This window comes from Ruditapes philippinarum, unplaced genomic scaffold (assembly GCF_026571515.1).
Source record: "Ruditapes philippinarum isolate M1 unplaced genomic scaffold, ASM2657151v2 ctg8836_1_1_1_1, whole genome shotgun sequence".
Classification (NCBI taxonomy): Eukaryota; Metazoa; Mollusca; class Bivalvia; order Venerida; family Veneridae; genus Ruditapes; species Ruditapes philippinarum.
In genome coordinates this window covers 68,146-88,187 of record NW_026855894.1, presented here as the reverse complement: position 1 = coordinate 88,187, position 20,042 = coordinate 68,146, and the positions used below count along the sequence as shown (strand labels likewise).

Genomic DNA, 20,042 nt, shown 5'->3' with positions numbered 1-20,042 from the left:
ATTATATAAAACACGTAATCAGCTGAATATACCCTTTATATAAATCAAACTACACAGCTTAGTGGTCAAATGTATGTTTGGTAAACATTAAGGGTCACAGCTTTAGCGTATTTTTTACAGGAATCTAAAACATGATAATAATTTTAGGAGTTCTATCATTGATGCTAATCATTTTTAATCAGATATATCTGTAGTATAATTTTATGCTATTATTATTACTTTTAATTTCATAATTATGATGCTAATTATAATTATCATTATCTTTCTTATCAATAATGATATAATCAACACCACAATCGTCATCGTCGTTGCCATCATCAACAACATATTCATCTTTATTTCCTTTATTTTCTTGTTATCACAATCTTGTTTTGCTTTATCCTTTTTTGATTCAATCATAATCAGCAACAACATCATTATCACCATCCTCATCAATATCATTTAAACCAGCGACTTTAACACCGGCATTTTTACAAGTTTTATCAATTACTAATCATTAAGTACTTATAACCTAGCTTTACCTGTATACAGATTTAACGATGCTTCATTCAGCGTGGATGACACTATGACAAAATTGAGATTTTGCCAAGTCGAACTTATTGCAGGGAAATGATCCGACGGTTGGTCATAGGTCATAGTTAAGAAAGTTCCACCAACTGGGAATTGGTCACTAAAGCTGCTTGTATCAGTCTGGCTATTACAGTTTGGTGTCTGGAAACATCCGTCTGTGAAAAAAAGAAACCGAACAAAAAAAAAATTGAATAAATAAAAGGCAGCATCAACAGCTGAGTCAAACAATTACCTTGTGCCCCAGAGAAAGATATAATTTAACAAAGACATAAAATTAACGACAACAAAACACCTTAAAATTACTATAAAAGTCTTATTTAACGTTATGTTATTAAACGTTATCGTATCTTAAACGCAGAGGGTGGACGCACTATGGTTCCCCGGCCTTAAATATCTTATCTGTTGGGCAAAATTTAGAGAGAAACGTCAAAATAAGTTTCTACTCAGGCTTTGGAGATTATCAGTACCTTTGCAATAAAGTTTAAAACCATGAAAAAGCTGCTAGTGTGCCTCAATATCAGACTACGTTGACGGCTTTGAATATTAAATAGCCATAATAGCAATATCCTATAACAACTAAACCGTCATGTGATATTTTGTCTCAGTGACAGCGTTTTGCAGGTATCATACCCATTCGAGTGTTTGCCAAATGTCTTACAAATTAAAAGACAGAAGAACATAATATTAACTGGCTTCTTTTTGCAAATGCTTGTACATGTATATGTATATCTTATTACAAAAATTGGCGAATATGTACAAACTTGGTAGGTTCTATATACTGCTATATGTGAGATATCGGGGCTTCCGTGGCCGAGTGGTTATGGTCGTTGACTACAAACCACTTGCCCGTCACCGCTGTGGGTTCGAGTCCCGACAAAGACTTTGGATTCTTTCGTGTGAGGAAGCTATCCAGCTAGCTTACGGAACGTCGGTGGTTCTACTCAAGTGCCCGTTCGTGCCTGAAATAATGCACGGAAGTGTTCCTGAGGTCTTCCTCCACCAGCAAAGCTATATAGTCACCATATGACATAGACTGTGTCGGAGTGACGTAAAACCCAATCAAACAAACAAACAAATATGTGAGGTAACACTGGGTTGCTGGTTCGGGCCTTGGTGACATTTTTCAGCGATGATTCATCCTAAAAATTGAGTCTAATGGTTATTTGCCTCAGAGAAATTATATGGGGTTATAGTAGTCGATCACTTGCACAAAAATTAGTTATCAATTTTGAATTATCCAAAAAAGCCGATTAGGTGGACTGACCGCCAATAATTGATAAAAAATATATTGAAATCGGAATACAGTGTATATACCAGAGAAATAAAAATAAATAACACTCAGACTTACCGAAACTAATGGTCATTGTTTTACATGATTCTTTGCGCCGGGTGTATATACATACACGAATTGTGTAGGTATAGTCGTATTCTACAGCCGGGTTAGTAGCCACATACACTTGACCGTTTGCTGTTACAGTATAAAAATCTCTTATCTAATTTCTTTACAAGAAAACGTAAGTTTAACAAAACTATAGTCTTGACAACTTGAAAAAATAACCTTTTTTTCATTTCAATTTGTTCCTTATTTGTTTTGACATTTTTGGCCAAGTGATTATTATCGACACGTTTCAAGAACTTGCTTCTCATTTATACTGGTTCAAATCCCGACACTGACTTTATGTTTGGACAAATGTCTTATCTCAATCCGTTTGTAGACCTTATTTGCCTGCATAGTTGTATTGGGGTTTCTTGTTTTAAGCAAAAAAAAACATTTAAAAGATTTAAATTGCGTGTCCTCTATTAACATTTAATGTGTACATTATTATTTATGTAAGGCCTAACGCAATACGTCATCTCTTTCAAAACAATAAACGAAATTGTCATTAATGCTGCAACTCACTCAGAAATAAATGACTAGACTACTGAATGTATGTTTTGTTTGTTCTATGACAAATGAACAGTGTGTAACTTGTAACTAAGTCGTTTGCCCTCTCTGATTACTTATGACGACAGCAGATAATCAATGTGTCTGAAATGTACGAAAGACCAGTTGGCAAAGTTCAACTTCTTGAATTCTCGATAACATCTTTGTAGATATGTCATATTTTACCTGTATTTAGTTCAAACATATTGACGGTCCCAATAGAGTATGTATTCACGACTGCAGTAGGTTTTGTGTACTCCACAATTGGTCCACCGCTCGATTTTGACGCCGTCGCAAGAACAGTTCCGGAGCTCATAGAATTATCCGCATTGACAGAATCTGATGAGAATTCACATTTACTATTTAAAATGTGGAGGACCAAAGAAGGTAATCATTTGAAAAGAAAAGATTGACTCTGCAAGATGTTAAGTCAAGACCACATGTTTGTTATAAGAAATTTAAAACATCACTAAATATACTTTTGCTTAAGCAAAGGAAAAGGACTGTTCTAAAGAACAAGGGTAACAATGAAGAGACAATAACAATCGTTTAATGTTCCCTGAAGATATCCGATGTTTATTGGGAAATTAAAAGTAATTACACAGAAAAAATGTAAGAAAATGGAAATTTATTATGATTTAATAATAAAACAATACAAAACATTTTCACAACACCGATTACGTCACGCTATGTTCCTTTTTGTTCTGATCAAAGAAAACAACCGTTGCGGGACTTTGATACCGGAGTATAATGTAAGGTTTGCATAGAAAGAATGGGATATTGTTGTATGGTCATGAAGTGAAAAGAAAAGTTAAATATTACAGGAATAGAACAGTCGCCGAATCCTACAGAACTAACGATGTTGAAAACTCGATTATTACAACACATGTAGTACGTTTTAAATACAGAAGCAAGACTTGCTGAATAGTACGAGTTTAATTATTGATGTTGTTGTTTTTGTTGTTTTACAAAATACAAACCTGGAAGGCTAATAACCAATGTCGGTGTTTCTTCTACGACATTAACGGTAAAAGTAGATGTTCCGTCATCATTGTTGTCGTAGGAAGTGGTATAACACTGAACGATGAGATTGTAAGTTGCTGGACCAGTCATACACCCGTTACTGGTAGAACATGCCGTACATGACGCACACGCACCACAACTTGTTGCTGAACATGCTGATTTGCGTATAGTGCTGCCTGAAAAGTAACATTGCAAGATATGTAATGTTTTATACACATTAACATTATATATGCATAAGAAAGAAGACAATTATAACACGGGAAAAGTGTCGCCAACGGAGCCGTCAGCCAATACTTACATTGTCTTGTTAAAGATTAATATTTTATTCAATCACCATCCGTAGGATGTGATATCTATTTTTTCATAATACCTGAAATAGAAAGGTATCTCAACTGTCATAACTAATTACAAAACCTGGCATCTGGCAGGCCGTGAACGGTTCCATTATGCCGCCATGTAGCCCCTCTGACGTGACAAAGTACCATATGGTAAATGAATCGAGGGAAGGAGGTATACGTATATAACATGATTACGTATTTTAAAGCAGCGGTTTGTTTTGTAATTCCCTCGCCATCGGAAAATCAAAGGGCTGCAAGCTCTGTCGTATTTTCTGATCTTTGCAATCTAAATCGTACTGTATATTTGTATGTATTTTCCTGTATAAATAGCATTTTCATTGGTTAAAATCATATTCATCCGCGTAATTTGTGATTGTGCATTTATTGACAATTCTATAAGCCAACGTTACTTTTAAACTTTGAATGCGTTGTAATTTGTTGGATACTTGCAACAAAATAAAAATATTTCTTTCTTTTAAATCGCTAGTTTTAAGCTGGTTTGAGAACTACTTGTTGTTTGGTTTGTCTTGAAACTTCTGTGTCAGAGATTGAATGTCAGCTTTGTATTTACTGATCTTCAATTTTTGTTTGTTTGTGTTTTTGTTTTATATTTTGGCTCATATGGAGACATGCGGCTTTAAAGCACTTCAGATCTATGATATTTAATACTTATATGTGATAAAGTGAGTGTTAACACACAATGTCATGCATTTATATAGTTTGTCTACATGGGTAATGGTCATAAAATTAGTACTTACCTGACCAGGAAAATAGCCCGGAATTTGGATTTGAAGACAGTGTGCATGTCTCGCAAGGCACAGTGTGTTGATCTTCGCCGGTTTTGAACAACTTTATACCAAAAACGTTGTAAAAGTAAGTGTTGGTGGACGGATAGCATGTAGCTGATACACCTGACCATAGATCAAGGGCAGAGTCGGCATTTTCATTTAAATTCAAAGTTCCCGGATGATTGTGGAAGGTAGGAGCTGTCTCTAAAAAGAAAACATTCGAGGACGTATAAAATTTTTATTATTATTATTATTATTATTATTATTATTATTTATGATTATTATCATTATTATTTTCATTATCATTTTATTATTATTATTATTATTATTATTATTATTATTATTATTATTATTATTATTATTATTATTATTTCATGTTTTATCATATATATTTTCTTATTATTGATATCATTATTTTTTTTATTTAAATTAGAGTATAAAAGCATAGAGCTAAGCCAATTTTTCCAAATAATTGTAATTTTCACAGTTAATTATCCAAATAATCCACAGCGTTTTCAATACTTTTGGGACATATACATCCGATGAAAAATATGCCAAAATTGTCGTTTATTATAATATAAAGGCGCAATAGAAATATCTCACCTGATAGCGACATCATCATAAAAATATATAACCAAAAAACCAGATATGACATATTGGTATCCACTCCTTTCTAATTCCGTATATGGTTTATTATCAAATATGCAGAATAAAACTAAAGAAAAAAATAATAATCACATAGCAAGATGTTTTGACATGATTGATATCTATACTTAATTAAACTGAACAGTGGCCTCCTTCCAATTAAAAACTGTCATTTCATTTAGTATATAATAATAGAAAAAATCTATTTAAAGAAAATAGTGTTAATTACATAATTAGACATACCATTTCTCAATGTGTTAAACCAGCAATGCAATCAAACATTGTACAGTTTGACTAATGATTTGTTTGTTTGTTTGTTTGTTTCATTTTACGCCTTTTTCCAACAGTATTTCAGTCACATAGGCGGGTAGTTTCCTAACCATTCGTTACTGGAGAGTTACACCAGTACTAGACTACCTTCCTACGCGCTAAACTACCAAAGCATCTCCCGGGGATCGAACCCACGCCAGAGAGGTTGACTGATGATAATAAATAAACAAAACAATAAAAATTTAACGTACATTTACAATAAACATACCTGCACATGGAACCAATAGGAGAATTGTTGCCAGGAAAGTATACATTATAAAAGGTTTCAAAATTCCGTGTTTGAATCTGTAAAAATAATTAAATTACTGAAATATAAAAAGAGATTCTTTGAATTTCTCCAAAAATGGTAAAATTGAAAATATTGCTGGTTCGGTTTCATTGACCTTGTTCGTGGAAGGTTGTGGACAGAACTAGCTTCCGTTCACGCCCCCTTGCACCGGCTACAGTCACAACTGGTTTAATGAAGTTACTTATTCGAATCAGATTCACTCTTTGCTACTAACAAAATTTCATTCTTTCAATCTTTACATATGTAGAACCAATAACAAAGGAATGGTCGTCTTATCTTCTATCTATGTTTCTTCTTCTTCTAAATGCATCTAAATAAAGAAATACGTTTTGGCGTTCACTTATGTTCTTTAAAATTTATGCGTTGCTATTTATTGCATGTTGATAAAAATTAAATGGAGATATTATGACTGTTGAAATCATATGATTTAATCGTTATCTATAGATATGTAAAATATTAAATAAAGTTTTCGCACACTTATTAACAGTGTATATAGCTCGTGTTTGGAATTGATGGCTTAAATTGCAATTTTTGATATCGAAAAAGGATTAATGTACCTTTTTTAAATCATTAACATCTGCAGAAGCACAAGGGCTCAATTCTAGCGCCAGAACGCAGGGCAATAAATAATTTAAAGGCCGAGACCTTTTACAGATGTTAAGCACGAAAAACGATTCATAAGCGATATTCTTGCATAAAAAGATACGTTTGATCCGGTAACTAAACGTTTAAATGTGCTGTTAATGAGTGACCATGATTTGTCAGAAATGTTTTAATTATATTAGTGAGCTGTTACATAGCACCCTGAGACACGCATATATAAAACAATCTGCTACACCAAGCTTTCTTTTATCCGTTAATGCTTGTTTGGTTTTCTCCGATAAAGATATTCTATGCTCAAATTTTAAATTTTTAAATATTAATAATTGCTACAAAGTTTCTTTGTAAATAGAGATTAAACTTGTTTTGAGAACACACAAAGAAGATATCTTATGTTTTAAACTCTCGACACTTTAGGTGGACACAATAAGAATATATAGTGTCATTGAAACGAAACTGACAGTTTTTTTAAGAAAGGGCCACTTTCTCTTGACTTGTTATATAATATATGCAGCTTCCCATACACAGTTTTTGTATTCTTTATTTAAATTAGACATATTCAGAAAGTATAACATAAATTTTAATTAATTTCTGGGATAAAAAATATTTTACTCCTAACTTGAGCATAGTATATCATTAATTTATACATGAACGCAATTTTTTACGCAAAAATTAACGTTAAAATGATATAACACTATATTAAGTCGGAAAAGTCGCATTTAATAAAATAATATCATTATTGAGTACAGAATCCATTTTTTTATAATAAATTACGTTATATAATGGCAATGTATATTTTAGAGAATCAGGAGAAACTATTTTACATTAAATTTTGCGAGCACAAATAAGATTACATTTCCATTTATAAAAGAAAAGCTCATTTCAGTTCAGCTTAGAAAACTGTCAAAGTGTTGAAATAATTGAAAAACTATTAAACTTACCTGTATATTTTCAAAAATAAAAATCGTATTTTTCAGCAAAAGTTATATTGCTGTTTGAAACATCCTTCCTACCATGATATCTAAAAGAAAATGAAAATATATTTTACTATGTATTTTTTCAATTGTAATGTAATTGCGCTGATAATTTTCTGTTTGAAAGCAATTAGCTATTCGTTAACATAACTGCATAATCATGCCTATTTTGTAACTGTTACATGGATTACTTGGATCTTTTTAAGTAAAATTGCAGGACATTACAAGGTTTGGCCTAGTTATAATGACAATACCTTGTGTGCAAATCCAATACTTATTATCAGGTACAGCACATTTTACATAAAAACATAAAATCATGAAAAAAGTTGAAAATTGAAGGACAAACCGATATGAATGCATTAGATTTGAAGGTTATAACATGCCTAAATAAGCTATATTTATACGATCATTCATTTATTAGTGGGGTTTTTTTAAACCTTTTTTCTTCAATTAACTTTTTCTGGTTTCGATCATACTAGCACTACCTGTGTTAGGAATCCCCAGATGACAATTTAGTTAAGTACTTTTAACATGAGCAGTGACCCATAAAGCGGTAAAATCATATCTTTCCCTATTTAAAAGCTTCATAATATGAAATAAATCAAATTCTCTGGCAGTAGGGGCAAGTAATTTGAGATTGGTTATCGTATCGGTACCACCTTCAAGCGGAGGCCACAATTTATTTTCCAAATTTAACTTCATATAGATTGCATATATAAAATGTAATAAATCAAAATGGTCACCAGACTCTCTGTGTTTTGACGTACAGCAGTTGAGCAGAAAGATCGAGGTAAATCGGGCTTAAAAAAATAAAGTCGGAAGCCTAATACAAGTCTTAAAAAATGGACAATTGAGACCCATCTTAAGAGAATTGACAACAACAGTAAAAGGTGAAAATCTCAGACATGATTGAGTGATTGTGTTTATATTGTGTAATAGAGACTGAAATACGCAGTATGTCTAACGAAATATTATGAAATATGTCGTGGCCACGATTTATAAAGTCGTGCGCAAGAGATTATTAAGTACATATGTATGAGCACGAAAGACTATATCGTGGCCACGAATAACTAAGTCGTGCGCACAAGATAATTCAGTCGTGGGCACGAGATAATATGTATATATATTGTACTCTGATTGGTTAAATATCTCGTGCGAACAACTTCATTATCTCGTTTGCACCACGTAGTTACTCGTGTTCACAACTTATTTTTCTCGCGCACCCGACTTAGTAGCTTGTGGCCACGTCATAGTATCTCATGCGCATGACTTAATTATCTTATACACAAGACTTAGTAACTCGCGGCTGCATCATGGTATATCGTGCGCTCAAGATAAATAAGATAATTAAAAAAATTCACATAACACCTCTGTGTCACCGTAATTAAGGTAGACCATGGGTAATGGGCACCATAAAGAACTGTAAAATTGACAACATAGGTCAGTTATATGTCTTCAAGGTCACCTGTATGCAAAATTTAAATAAAATTTACCGTGTGGTTTATGAGTTATGGATATATTTCTGAACTAAGACCTTGCCATTTGAAGGACTTATTTTCAGAAATGAGGAAACTTTAAATAATCTGTAATATCATCATTATAAAAAATGTTTTTCTATTGCTCATTGTTAAGAAACAAATAATAACATTCAAGTAACACATTACACAACCAAAATGTTTGGTTCTAAACAAAATGTTCTTAAAATGTATAAAAATGTAACCCTACCCCACCCACTTTTAACACTAATTTTACCATTTCCCTATCTAAAATGCCTTATTCAAAATATCCCTAAAATTTATCGAAATGAGGGTATGTTTTCAAACTTTGCCTAAATTTTTTCAAAGGTATATTAGTTGATCATGCGAAATATAAAATACTTTTACCGTGTAGTTTTTATTTTATCGAACTTTGAAAATATCTGGTATCATATTTGTTATATATTTTGGCATTATTTAACCAAAAAAATACTTAAAATAATTATATAATTAAAATCAAACTTTTTTTCTTCCATAAGGGATCAGAGAGATACATAAAAAAATGTTAAAAAGAAAAAAAGAAAGAAAAAAAAAGTTGCCCCTTCTGGGGTTTGAACCCACGCCCCTCAATTTCAATGTAGTTTACAAGCGATTCTAGACTATTTTAATACTCTTCAAAGTGGAGGTAATGCATTACCCATGGTCTACCTTAAGTATCTTTTTTGTTCAATTATTTTAAAGACATGAGATAACGCAGTGTTTCTTACTTCTTTCTTCTTTTTTCATACTCACCTGTTAAATAATGTTAACGGGTGATTAATTGTCGTAATAGAGGTATTTCCATTATATCTGATGAACAGACATAAAAAACAAGATTTTCATCTTTCAGTTTATTTGTTTTGTTTTGTTTTTCGGTGCACTTTAGAGGGTTCTGTTATTTGTTACTTTTCAATCGTCACCGTTAAAAGTATTTGCAGTAATTGTTTGTGAAAGATCATCGATATATGTATGTGTCACCAGTACATAATATAAAGGCAATTTTCATTAAAACTCGAAAAACCTGAAAAAATACCAACGCCGAGAAGAAGTTTAACATGATTTTCCAAATCAACAATCAAAGCAGGTCAAGTGTATTATGTTTGTGTGCTAAATAATAAATTATTCTAGTTCAGACATAATTAGACATATTAGCAGTTGCAAAAATAGAATGTCATTCCTTTAAAGCGGAGATAATCGACATCGTTATTACCATAATTACAATAACAACTCTAATTTGCTGAATTAACATATTGAAAGTTAATTGGAGTGGAAGACTTGTAGTACACGTGTTCTTATCGAAAATAGAAGTGTCTTAACTTTATAATAGGCCTTATAATACTTGGGTTGCCGTCAGAAGTTTTGAGTTACATAGATGACTGTCACAATCTTTGAAAAAAAAGTGTGAACCATACTCTAGCAATGAGTCAAAATAGTAAAACCATTAAAATGAAAAGAATAGCGTGGTCGAAAAGTTGCTTACTATTTCAGCAAGTTAGTTTAGTTGCCGAGTTCGTAGTAAACAGTGGTATTTACAGCTTCGCACGACTCCAAAATTTATGTAAAAAGTTTTGTACTTAACAAGGTACATGTAAAAAAACTTTATCTTATAACTACAGTTACCTTCTTTTTCGGTCACTGTCTCTTTTATCAAGGTGTATTTTGGATTGTTACGATATTTTGTCATTTATCATTGTTATGCTGAAATAAACCGTTTGTCGTTTGTTGCAGACGAAATACAATCACATAGATTAGCACTTGATGATACATTCTTTTATTTAGTATCCTGAACATGTGTAAGAGATAATTCGTCCAAGAATAATATGGATTTGATATGGATATTGCACTCGTAAAAGGAAACGAACCTAGTTAATAGAAACAGCATTGTACCAGTTTGACATTATTTTGTACCTTTTTTATGTATCTTAAGAAACTGAAGGAGTACAATTTTGATTTAATACCATCTAATTTTAACTGAAAACAAAATATTCTTCCAATTAATTTATTTTCTTTTATTTTACACATTTACATACTTCAATTAAAATATCCAATAGCTATTTAAATAATGACAATATAAATATAATTATCTTAACTTAAATTTTCATTTTGTATTATTTTGGAAACAATTTGTACACCATTTCTAGTTCTTGCTCGTATCTGACAATTAAAATTGTATTAAAATCATCTTTGATTACTGTAGTCAATGAACATCTTGTTCCTTAATCGGGTATTGACAAAAGAGGTATCTAATTTTATATTATTTAACTTGCTTTTAACATTTTAGTTCTTACTACTTGTAGTTATCGCACTAACCAAAATGTTAAGTGTTTTAACTGTAAAATTGAAGTATCTGAAGAACTTAATTTCCTTGACTGAAAATAATATTTCCTGAAATAGAAAACGACTTTCCTTCCAAGAATTTTGACTATTCAAGGGTCATTTTGTTGATTTCATACCCTGTAATGTCCTTGAAGATAATGATGCATTGAAAACATGTGCATACTCTACCTAAAGAAGCACCTGGACTTATGTCAATGATTTTCTAGATGATAGAGTACGGTTTAGCATTACCATAGAAAGAAGAGACGCAGTCTACAAAATAACATTTCATTTTAAGTCTAAAGTTATTGCAAAAACATATAATTAATTTGCAAACACCATTTCTCAGAAGCATTTATAATAATTATGTTAATCTTTATCCGATCACTTTCAATGGTCGCCTCGCTTCAAATCGGGTGAATGTAATCCGTTGTTAAGTCATTTTCGTCACTTCCTATTGATTCTTGTCTAGCCTGATTGCCACTTGATTGTCTGTCTGATTCGCTGCCTTCTGTCGTGCTCAAGTGACTCCCTATATCCAGATAGCCAGTGCTTTCTCTTCCCATTTCGGCATCATTACAAACATCTGTTTCATGAAATATAGTATCATCATAAATAGCTTCAGGACGGCTATAAGTTTGCAAGTCTTCATAATCATCTACCGGTTCTATGTCACCATTTCTGTTATTCCTAAGATATATATATAAACAAATCCGTAGATGTATATAAACATAATTATTCCAATCTGAAACGGAATAGATCCATAGTATTAGGTAAAAAATAGACGCTGGTTTCTTACAGTATTCAAGATCTTGTGTTATAATGAAATTTTATCAATAAATAAAATGCGACATAATATCATATCATTCAACTATTCATCAGGACAAAATTTTCTCTACATTGTATATTATTTGTTAATGAAAATGAGGAAACGGGTATGATTATGAAGTAATTACTTCAAATCTTGCACTGTCAATTTCCATTACCTGTTTATCTATGTACTAGTATAGGAATATCTAAAAAAGAACAAGAAATAAATTTTTGGACACTATAACAGTGAACAGGGGCAGTGTTACAATAAAAGACAACGATATTTTAATGGCAAATGAAATTATTTTGTGATATTTCACGGAAGATTCAATTTTCAGATAAAGAAATGATTTGGTTCCAGACATATCGAGATAGAACCGACAGATCCCTTACGTGTTTTACAGCTAAAATTAACAGTGTAATCAAAATGTCTTATAATTACTTTTGATTATTGCTTCCATCTTTATTTTCACCTTTTGTACCTGAAAAATATTTCAAAATGTTATCTTTTTATTTCAAATACATCACTACTTATTTGTGTGTATTTTTTTATTAAGAAGACACTAATCCCTACCTATAACCATTTTACTTCTGTTTATCATTGGTTTGAAATAAAGCAAGCAACGCTAAAAATCTGTAAAGTACTCTGAAAGCACCTAATTCCGTGGGCATGAGCTTTCGTTATTTTTTTACAAAAATCTGGAGAAAGGGTGATCCTTCAGAAGGATTAATCACAACAAAATAACATGAAAAGTGCAGACTATGTTTGTTTAAGTATGTACAATAGAGATAATGAAAATGTGCAACATCTCTCACGCACCCTAACATCTACTCGAGTTCTGAAATCAATGATCCCGAAGGACCAGAAAAATATAACAACACTGAATTATATGTTGTTCTGTTTATTCAAATTCATGGATTGTCTATTTTTTCCGAAAAATAAATTGCAAATAATGAAATACATCACACGAAATGTAATTTTCTTGGATCTTTAATTCGTGGATTGACATATCCAGGAAAACCACAAAAATACGAGCCGCGCGAATTATAATGTTTTGGCAGTATTGCTTTCTTCAGTTTAACACAAAAATTCAAATAACTTATATATTTTTGTCTGTACTAAATATATACCTTATACATTTACAATGTATTTAATGAATACGATACACTATAAAATGTAACAATACAAATCAATATTTATTGGATACAATATTTTCTGTGCATACATTTGCTGCAATTGTCTAACCGTCGCTGCAACTATATAAAAAGATTATGTTTTGCTTTAAAATTTTACAAAATATGCTAATTATTTTCTTCTTTAATTTTAGGTACTTGTTTTTTTTTTCAATTTACTTTATATTTAAATGCTAAAGAGGAAGTGATGAATCTCGTTCAAAAATTTGTTTAAATTTTAAAACATTATTAAATCAAATGTTGACAAAGCACTTCTAAGCCTTGTACCTCTTACCTTTCGATGATGCGTTTCTCATTCGTAATCTAAAAATATATACACAAAAAAGCCCTATGATAACGATTAGAGCAGAGGCCAGGCCTGAAACGAGTTCGACAGTAGGAAATTGTGTGCCTTCTTTTTTGACGATATTAGCTGGATATGAAAAAATGGAAAATAATCAATATAAATGCATTAAAGAATTATAGCTAAATGTTTAGTTTGTCTCTTTTTGATAAAAGTTCGGATTAGATAAATTTAAATAAATTGTGCCTGTTAATATCTTGAAATAGTAAGTTCACATATCGTAACATTCAAAATCTGTCATACATGTCCCGAAACGATTGAACTATAATAATAGTTTCATTTAGATTTTTTAATAACTGTTTGATTGTAAATGTTAAAGTAATATTATTTGATCAAATAATGTGTAAGTTACCACAATTGTGCAATTATGACTGCACAAAAGCAGCTTGATAAATTTGCGTTTGAACGCTTATAATTCGTTTCAAATTGCCTTCGATTTTTCTTCACTTCTAATTTTACACCTTAAAGTTAAACAAATACAAGACAGTTTGCTGTACGTACAGAAGTTTATTGTCATTGTTGAACAAGAGGTTTGTCGACGGCTATGTATACACACTCCAATAGTGTACGTAAAATCGTACTCTTCAGAAGGATCTGTTCTAACATACACTTGCCCGTCGGCTGAAAAAAAGTATTAAAATCAGTCAGTCAATATTAATGTATAGTTTATTCAATAAATTATGATAATAAGAATCTACATAGAAATGTTTGTAAACAATTTATGACATTATTTTTCGGATGTATTTTAAGCTCTACTTTCCTTTAAGAAAACAAATGTGTATATTTTGTTTTTCGAACAGCAATTGTTGTAAAATTAAAAAACAAAATGGTGATGTTGTCTCTTCATTTGTAAATTAGTTTAGAAGGATCGTTTTAGCAGATGTTGTACATGCATTATAACGGTGATGAATTTTATTTAATAATATAATGTGCATTGATTGATTTAAAAGAAATGAATTACATTGAAAATGATTTTCTTTTAAATGCATGTACAAAACATGAAAAAAAATTGAGTCATTCATTATCCCTGCATGATTCCGAAGTGATTAGACTTTGCTACCAGTAAAGAGCCAGGTCAGACTGCATATCCTTGGTTCAGACTGGGCCTTATTTTGTTATATTTAGATATAATAGTTTAAATCCTTATAAAATTTGAATAGACTGCACCATATTCAAGGCAGGGTCAAATCATTATAAAATTTTAGAAAAAATATATGTATGTTAAAAATATATCGCTTATAAACAATACCAAATGATTCATCTGTATTTAGATCAAACATATTTGTTGTCCCTAGCAAGTATGAATCATCTACTGCAGTTGATTTTGTGAACTCTACACTTGGTGGACCACTTGATTTAGATGCAGTAGCTAAAACAGTTCTAACACTCATTGAATTGTCTGCATTTACAGCACCTGAGTGTAAACATATTTTTCTTATAAGCACACGTGAAGATCTGTGTATTACTTTTAAATACAAAGAAAATGTATTTATATCAATTGAAAGTCAAATGATTGATTTGACATTGTTAAATATTCAAGATCTATCAAACTGATGATCGAGCTTTGTTTGCTGCTGATTATCATATTTTATCACTCAATAATATAAACACTAAGCTTATATTTCAGTGTAACAACATACACAAGTTAAGACTGTCCCTCAAAACAGTGGAATGTAGAGGCATCCGTGATTTAACGACACAGTTCTAGCTTCCAAATTTTTTACAATGATGTAACATTTCTGGATAAGCAACAATAGAATGAAGGCGAAAATGAAAAAGAACTATTGGATTTACAAAAACATATCCAACAAGAAATAACAACTGAAGAATTAAGATAATTAAAAAGATAATGCCCCTTCTTTGAAATAGTACTATAATTTATCGTAGTACAGTATCTCTTTTCATTTAATTCAATAAAGTGTTTAACTTTATAAACGCCATTATAGCATTCCATTTAAATAGAACTTATTTAATAAGTGCACGGATTTAAAGAATTAGAATTAATTAAGTTTACAATAGAATAATGAACTCTTTATATTTATACATAGTAGTGTTTTTAACTATTTCAAATCAATAATTCAAATGAAGCTTACAAAAAGGTTAAGTAACATAAGACCCCGAACGACTGCAAGTTTAATCTATATTATACCTGGAAGGCTAATTGCTAATGTCGGTGTTTCTTCTGACACACTAACGGTAAGAGTAGATGTTCCAGAGTCATCGTTGTCATAAGAGGTCGTGTAACACCGAACATCAATATTGTAATAAGCAGGACCAGACATTCACCCAGTGCTAGCAGCACATGACGAACATGACGGACAACTTCCACAGCTTACTGCCGCGCATGCTCTCTTGTACACTGTGTTCCCTTTTGCAAAATATTAAATAAGATGGTAACATTTATTTAAGATTGTATGTTTGTACGTATCCATTTTTTCTGTCCAATTTCTTACAGACAAACACTTGTTGTGTTTATAGTGTTTTAAGAGATTTCACCATTACATTTGTACGTGACATCATCAAACTAGTAGTGTTTGTCACCGGTTTACAAAGATAAAATGTTGAAACTCAATTCTTTCTTTTTAGTGACTTTCCAAATGTTATGTATTTTGGAATCAGAAAATTTATTTTCGGACCTTATACATGCTGAGCCTTTTATGTGACATATTTTTCCATTTAAATCTTTTAGATTCTGAAAACTTTTCATCAAGCAGAATTTATTTTCAATGTTCGCTCTATATTTCCGTTTGTGACTCATGATTCCATTTAAAAAAAAACTTTCAACTAACGGAAAAGATACTCTACTTAGTAGAAATCTCTATTTCATACAAAAAAGTTGTTTTCTTGATACATAAACTTAAATTACACAAATGAATTTATTTAAAAATTCGTTAATTAAAAGACAATTTAAATGTTTAGACATAAGTGTATGCAGACATAAATTATTTACCTGACATGTAGAAAAGACCACTGTCTGGGTTAATAGAAATTTTACATGTCTCACATCCTACTGTATGCGTTATTACACCAATCTGTACTTCAACTCCAAGAACATTTATATATTGGTCGGTTGAAGGATAGCATGTGGCAGAAATGCTCCACAAAGTCTTTGTAGCGTCGTCGTTTTCGTTTAGGAACCGTGTCCCGGGATTGTTAAAAGATACCATCTCTGTAAAGAGTGGTTGCACCATTATAATAATTTAACCTTATGTTTTCACTCCTTTTTCGGAATGTTTTATAATAAAAGTGTTAATTTAGGCGAATTTTTATCTTTAAGATCGTTTTTGGCTTTTATTTATTTTACTTGAAAGGATCTTTATCAGGCCTGGTAAGATCCTATTCTAGTAAAAACACGGATCAAAAACAAGTTTCAAATCAAGATACTCCTAAAGAGTAATCACTCTACTATATTAGGAATTAAACGGCAATTCTCTAATACACGAAAACATTTAAAACAACCTTAGAGATGTCTTTCAGTGGTGTTTACAATAGATCGTTCCAGCACGATTTTATATGTCAATACAATTCCTCTTCGCTCTCAATGGGTTATCCGGAATTTCTAAATGTTTTTGAAAAGTGCAATAAAATATTTTTTTTTTATTTGAAAACTATTTCAATTAATTAATGAGTAAACAAACGAATTAATTGTAAATTGAGTACTTACCTGCATATTGAGAAAATATCAAATTGAACACCAGTACAATCAACATTTTCAACAAAGCTTTAAAATTTGGAAAACACACATCAGGCCTAGGTATACTGAGCAACGCTAACTTTCTTTTGACGGGTGTCATTTAAATATATATTGATCTTTCTTATTTCCATAGTTTGTACTTTATCTTGTCATGGCAGATTTGCTTACTCAATGTGATCGCCTTGATCTTTTTTATTACAGGTAAAACAGTTAAATAAATATGCAGAACAAATAACAAACATTCAAACACTGCGTAGGAAGACAAATGTTGAGAGTACAGGTAATGATGTTTCATGGTGGTAAAGAATATCAAAAGTTATCAAGCGATAATCTTAATGGTATGTGATTGTTACAGTTTAAAACTGTTTGCTTTTAAAAAAAACAATAGTTTCTAAGAGGCAAAAAGACTATGTAGAGCCACAGTACGGTATTCTAAGGTTTCGGGTTCAAATCCTGGTCAGGCTGCACATTTTTCTCACATTGTGACATTTGGCGCCAAACGAGGGACCGTGATGGTATAAAGCTCCAATTCCATTTTTCACACTGTTTTCTGTAACCATTTGAAATTCGAAAACGAATTTCAATCTTACGGGGCAGGATGTCACGGTTCAAAACTGTTCACTTAAAAATGTATATTGTATGTAAGCGGCAAAGAAGCTCACTCTGCAGATCCTCGGTACGGTATTCCAAGGGCCCCAGGTTAAAGTCCCGGTCAGGCTATACATTTTTCTTACCTTGTAACATGATCGTCAATGTTATGCATTGATAAAAATAGTATTATTTGATAGAATGACATGATATACTTAGTGGTATTCATTTCATCTGATTAAGATCAAGATTATTAAAATGACATGAAGCACATCGGAGTATAAGTTATGAGGGTAAAGAAAATAATAAATCCAAATATTGCATTTTATTTTAGAATGTCTTTATTTTGTTGATTCATTTATATTAATTAATACATTCAAATACCGCCTCCCTGGTCGAGGGGTTAGAGTCGATGACTTCTAATCCAGTTACCTCTCTGTCGTGGGTTCGATCCCCGGGAGATGCTTTGGTATTTTAGCACGGAGGAAGGTAGTCTAGTACTGGTGTTACTCTCCAGGAACGATGGTTAGGAAACTACCCGCCTATATGACTGAAATACTGTTGGGAAAAGGCTTAAAATGAAACAAACAAACAATACATTCAAAGGAAGTAACTTGTACTTGCATAAATCAAAGATCAAGGGAGGTAATTTTGAAATTCGACCTTGTATCTGTCTGGCAGTATTACCCAGAATGCAAATCCATTTCAGCTTCATTTTCCTGCTAACTCTCAAGATAACATCAACCCACCCACCACACCCCTTTTAAATGAAAGTATGATTTAACATTTGTTTGTATCATAGTTTGGGGACATTTCTATTGAAAATATGTCAGAGTTAAATCGTATACATATATATGCACAGTGCGTTAACTGGAGTACAGGTATTAAGTACCCGCACTGCAGAGCATGCCCATTGAGTGGTTCATTGGGGTTTTCATATTGTGAAGACGGGGAAAGCGATAGAAATATCATATTCAGATGCTCGTTCATTGGTTCCTTTTTTCTGGGGTTTCATATTGTGACATCTCGATGCTCTTTGTATTACTTAATGAAATAACATAATTAGATCTATTCATCATATACATGTATCATTTTATTTGATTCTGCTGCCGAGTTATCTATATTTCAGAGAATTTCTTGCTACATGTTCGGTCAATGAGGTCTAACTAAACTCCCTTACAGCAACAAAAAGGTGGCAATAGATTAGATTCTTAAAATTGAAATGTTTAATAGTTGCTGTATAATGAAATGAACTTTAAAGTTATATGAAACATTATATTTGTAGTCATGACTACCTTTACTGTTTTGTCGCACCTTCTCGTAAATTCTAGGAAATCTAGTCTTTCGGAGGTCAATTCTGGTAAACAAACTACAAGTTTCTTGTATTCTATGAAGTTGGAGGTTGATAACTGCCAAAACCAGCACATAGAAACAATGTCTAACTATGTAGCGTTTACTAGAGTAAACAATTAGATTGCTTACTTGCTAAACTCGCTGTAAAATACAGAGGTAGGATGTTCTGTCCGCAGTGACCCGCGCATCCTCTAAATAGCTAGAATAACACATTATCGGGTTGCTAAAATATTGGTTGCTACATACTATGTTATCTGGTTGCTACATACTGGTTGCTATTTGTTGGTTGCTATACAAATTGTCTCTATTTGTTGCTAGTAATTAATGGAAATTACTGATAGGCCTCATTTCTACTGACTGAAATTTTTTACATGTTGCGGCCAAAATCATTCCATCCTATCACCAAACTACGAGAATTGGAATAAATTTAGTAAATGTAAACCTGAGTTTTTGTTGTATTTCAATATATGCTAAGTGTATTGGGTATTACCTATTTGTTTTTAACACATATTTTGATGTTAATGAATATTCATTATCCCATGTGGCATACGGAAATCATTAATATAGTCATAAATATCATTTAAATGTATCGGAAACGCGTATTTAATAAAATAAAGTGTTGCATTTCTTTTAAAATTTTAAACAGTTTTTACATATTATCAATACAATAAAATGCAATACAAATATTTTTATTTTGATATTGTAACAGATTACATAATACACAATTTACATGTATCAAAAAATAACAT

General features: G+C 31.6%; 1 protein-coding gene and 1 long non-coding RNA gene across 3 annotated transcripts in view; both read right to left on the bottom strand.

Moving 5' to 3' along the window:
* Nucleotides 1-7,565, bottom strand: part of LOC132744737 (uncharacterized) — a 91,572-nt gene extending 84,007 nt beyond the window's left edge. For both annotated transcript variants that reach the window (XM_060733515.1, XM_060733516.1), the window contains exons 1-7: nucleotides 7,449-7,565; nucleotides 5,827-5,903; nucleotides 4,614-4,847; nucleotides 3,475-3,693; nucleotides 2,681-2,833; nucleotides 1,919-2,038; nucleotides 522-725 (exon numbers count right to left, since the gene is read on the bottom strand). In XM_060733515.1, coding sequence (XP_060589498.1) covers nucleotides 522-725; nucleotides 1,919-2,038; nucleotides 2,681-2,833; nucleotides 3,475-3,693; nucleotides 4,614-4,847; nucleotides 5,827-5,872 — 976 coding nt within the window. In that variant the 5' untranslated portion in view covers nucleotides 5,873-5,903; nucleotides 7,449-7,565. The remainder of the gene's footprint in view (nucleotides 1-521; nucleotides 726-1,918; nucleotides 2,039-2,680; nucleotides 2,834-3,474; nucleotides 3,694-4,613; nucleotides 4,848-5,826; nucleotides 5,904-7,448) is intronic.
* Nucleotides 7,566-14,925: 7,360 nt separating this feature from the next.
* LOC132744734 (uncharacterized) lies at nucleotides 14,926-16,839 on the bottom strand. Its single transcript, XR_009627745.1, has 3 exons — nucleotides 16,609-16,839; nucleotides 15,808-16,026; nucleotides 14,926-15,072 (listed from the first exon to the last, which is right to left on the bottom strand). It is a non-coding gene; the product is annotated as an uncharacterized LOC132744734 (long non-coding RNA).
* Nucleotides 16,840-20,042: the final 3,203 nt, after the last annotated feature.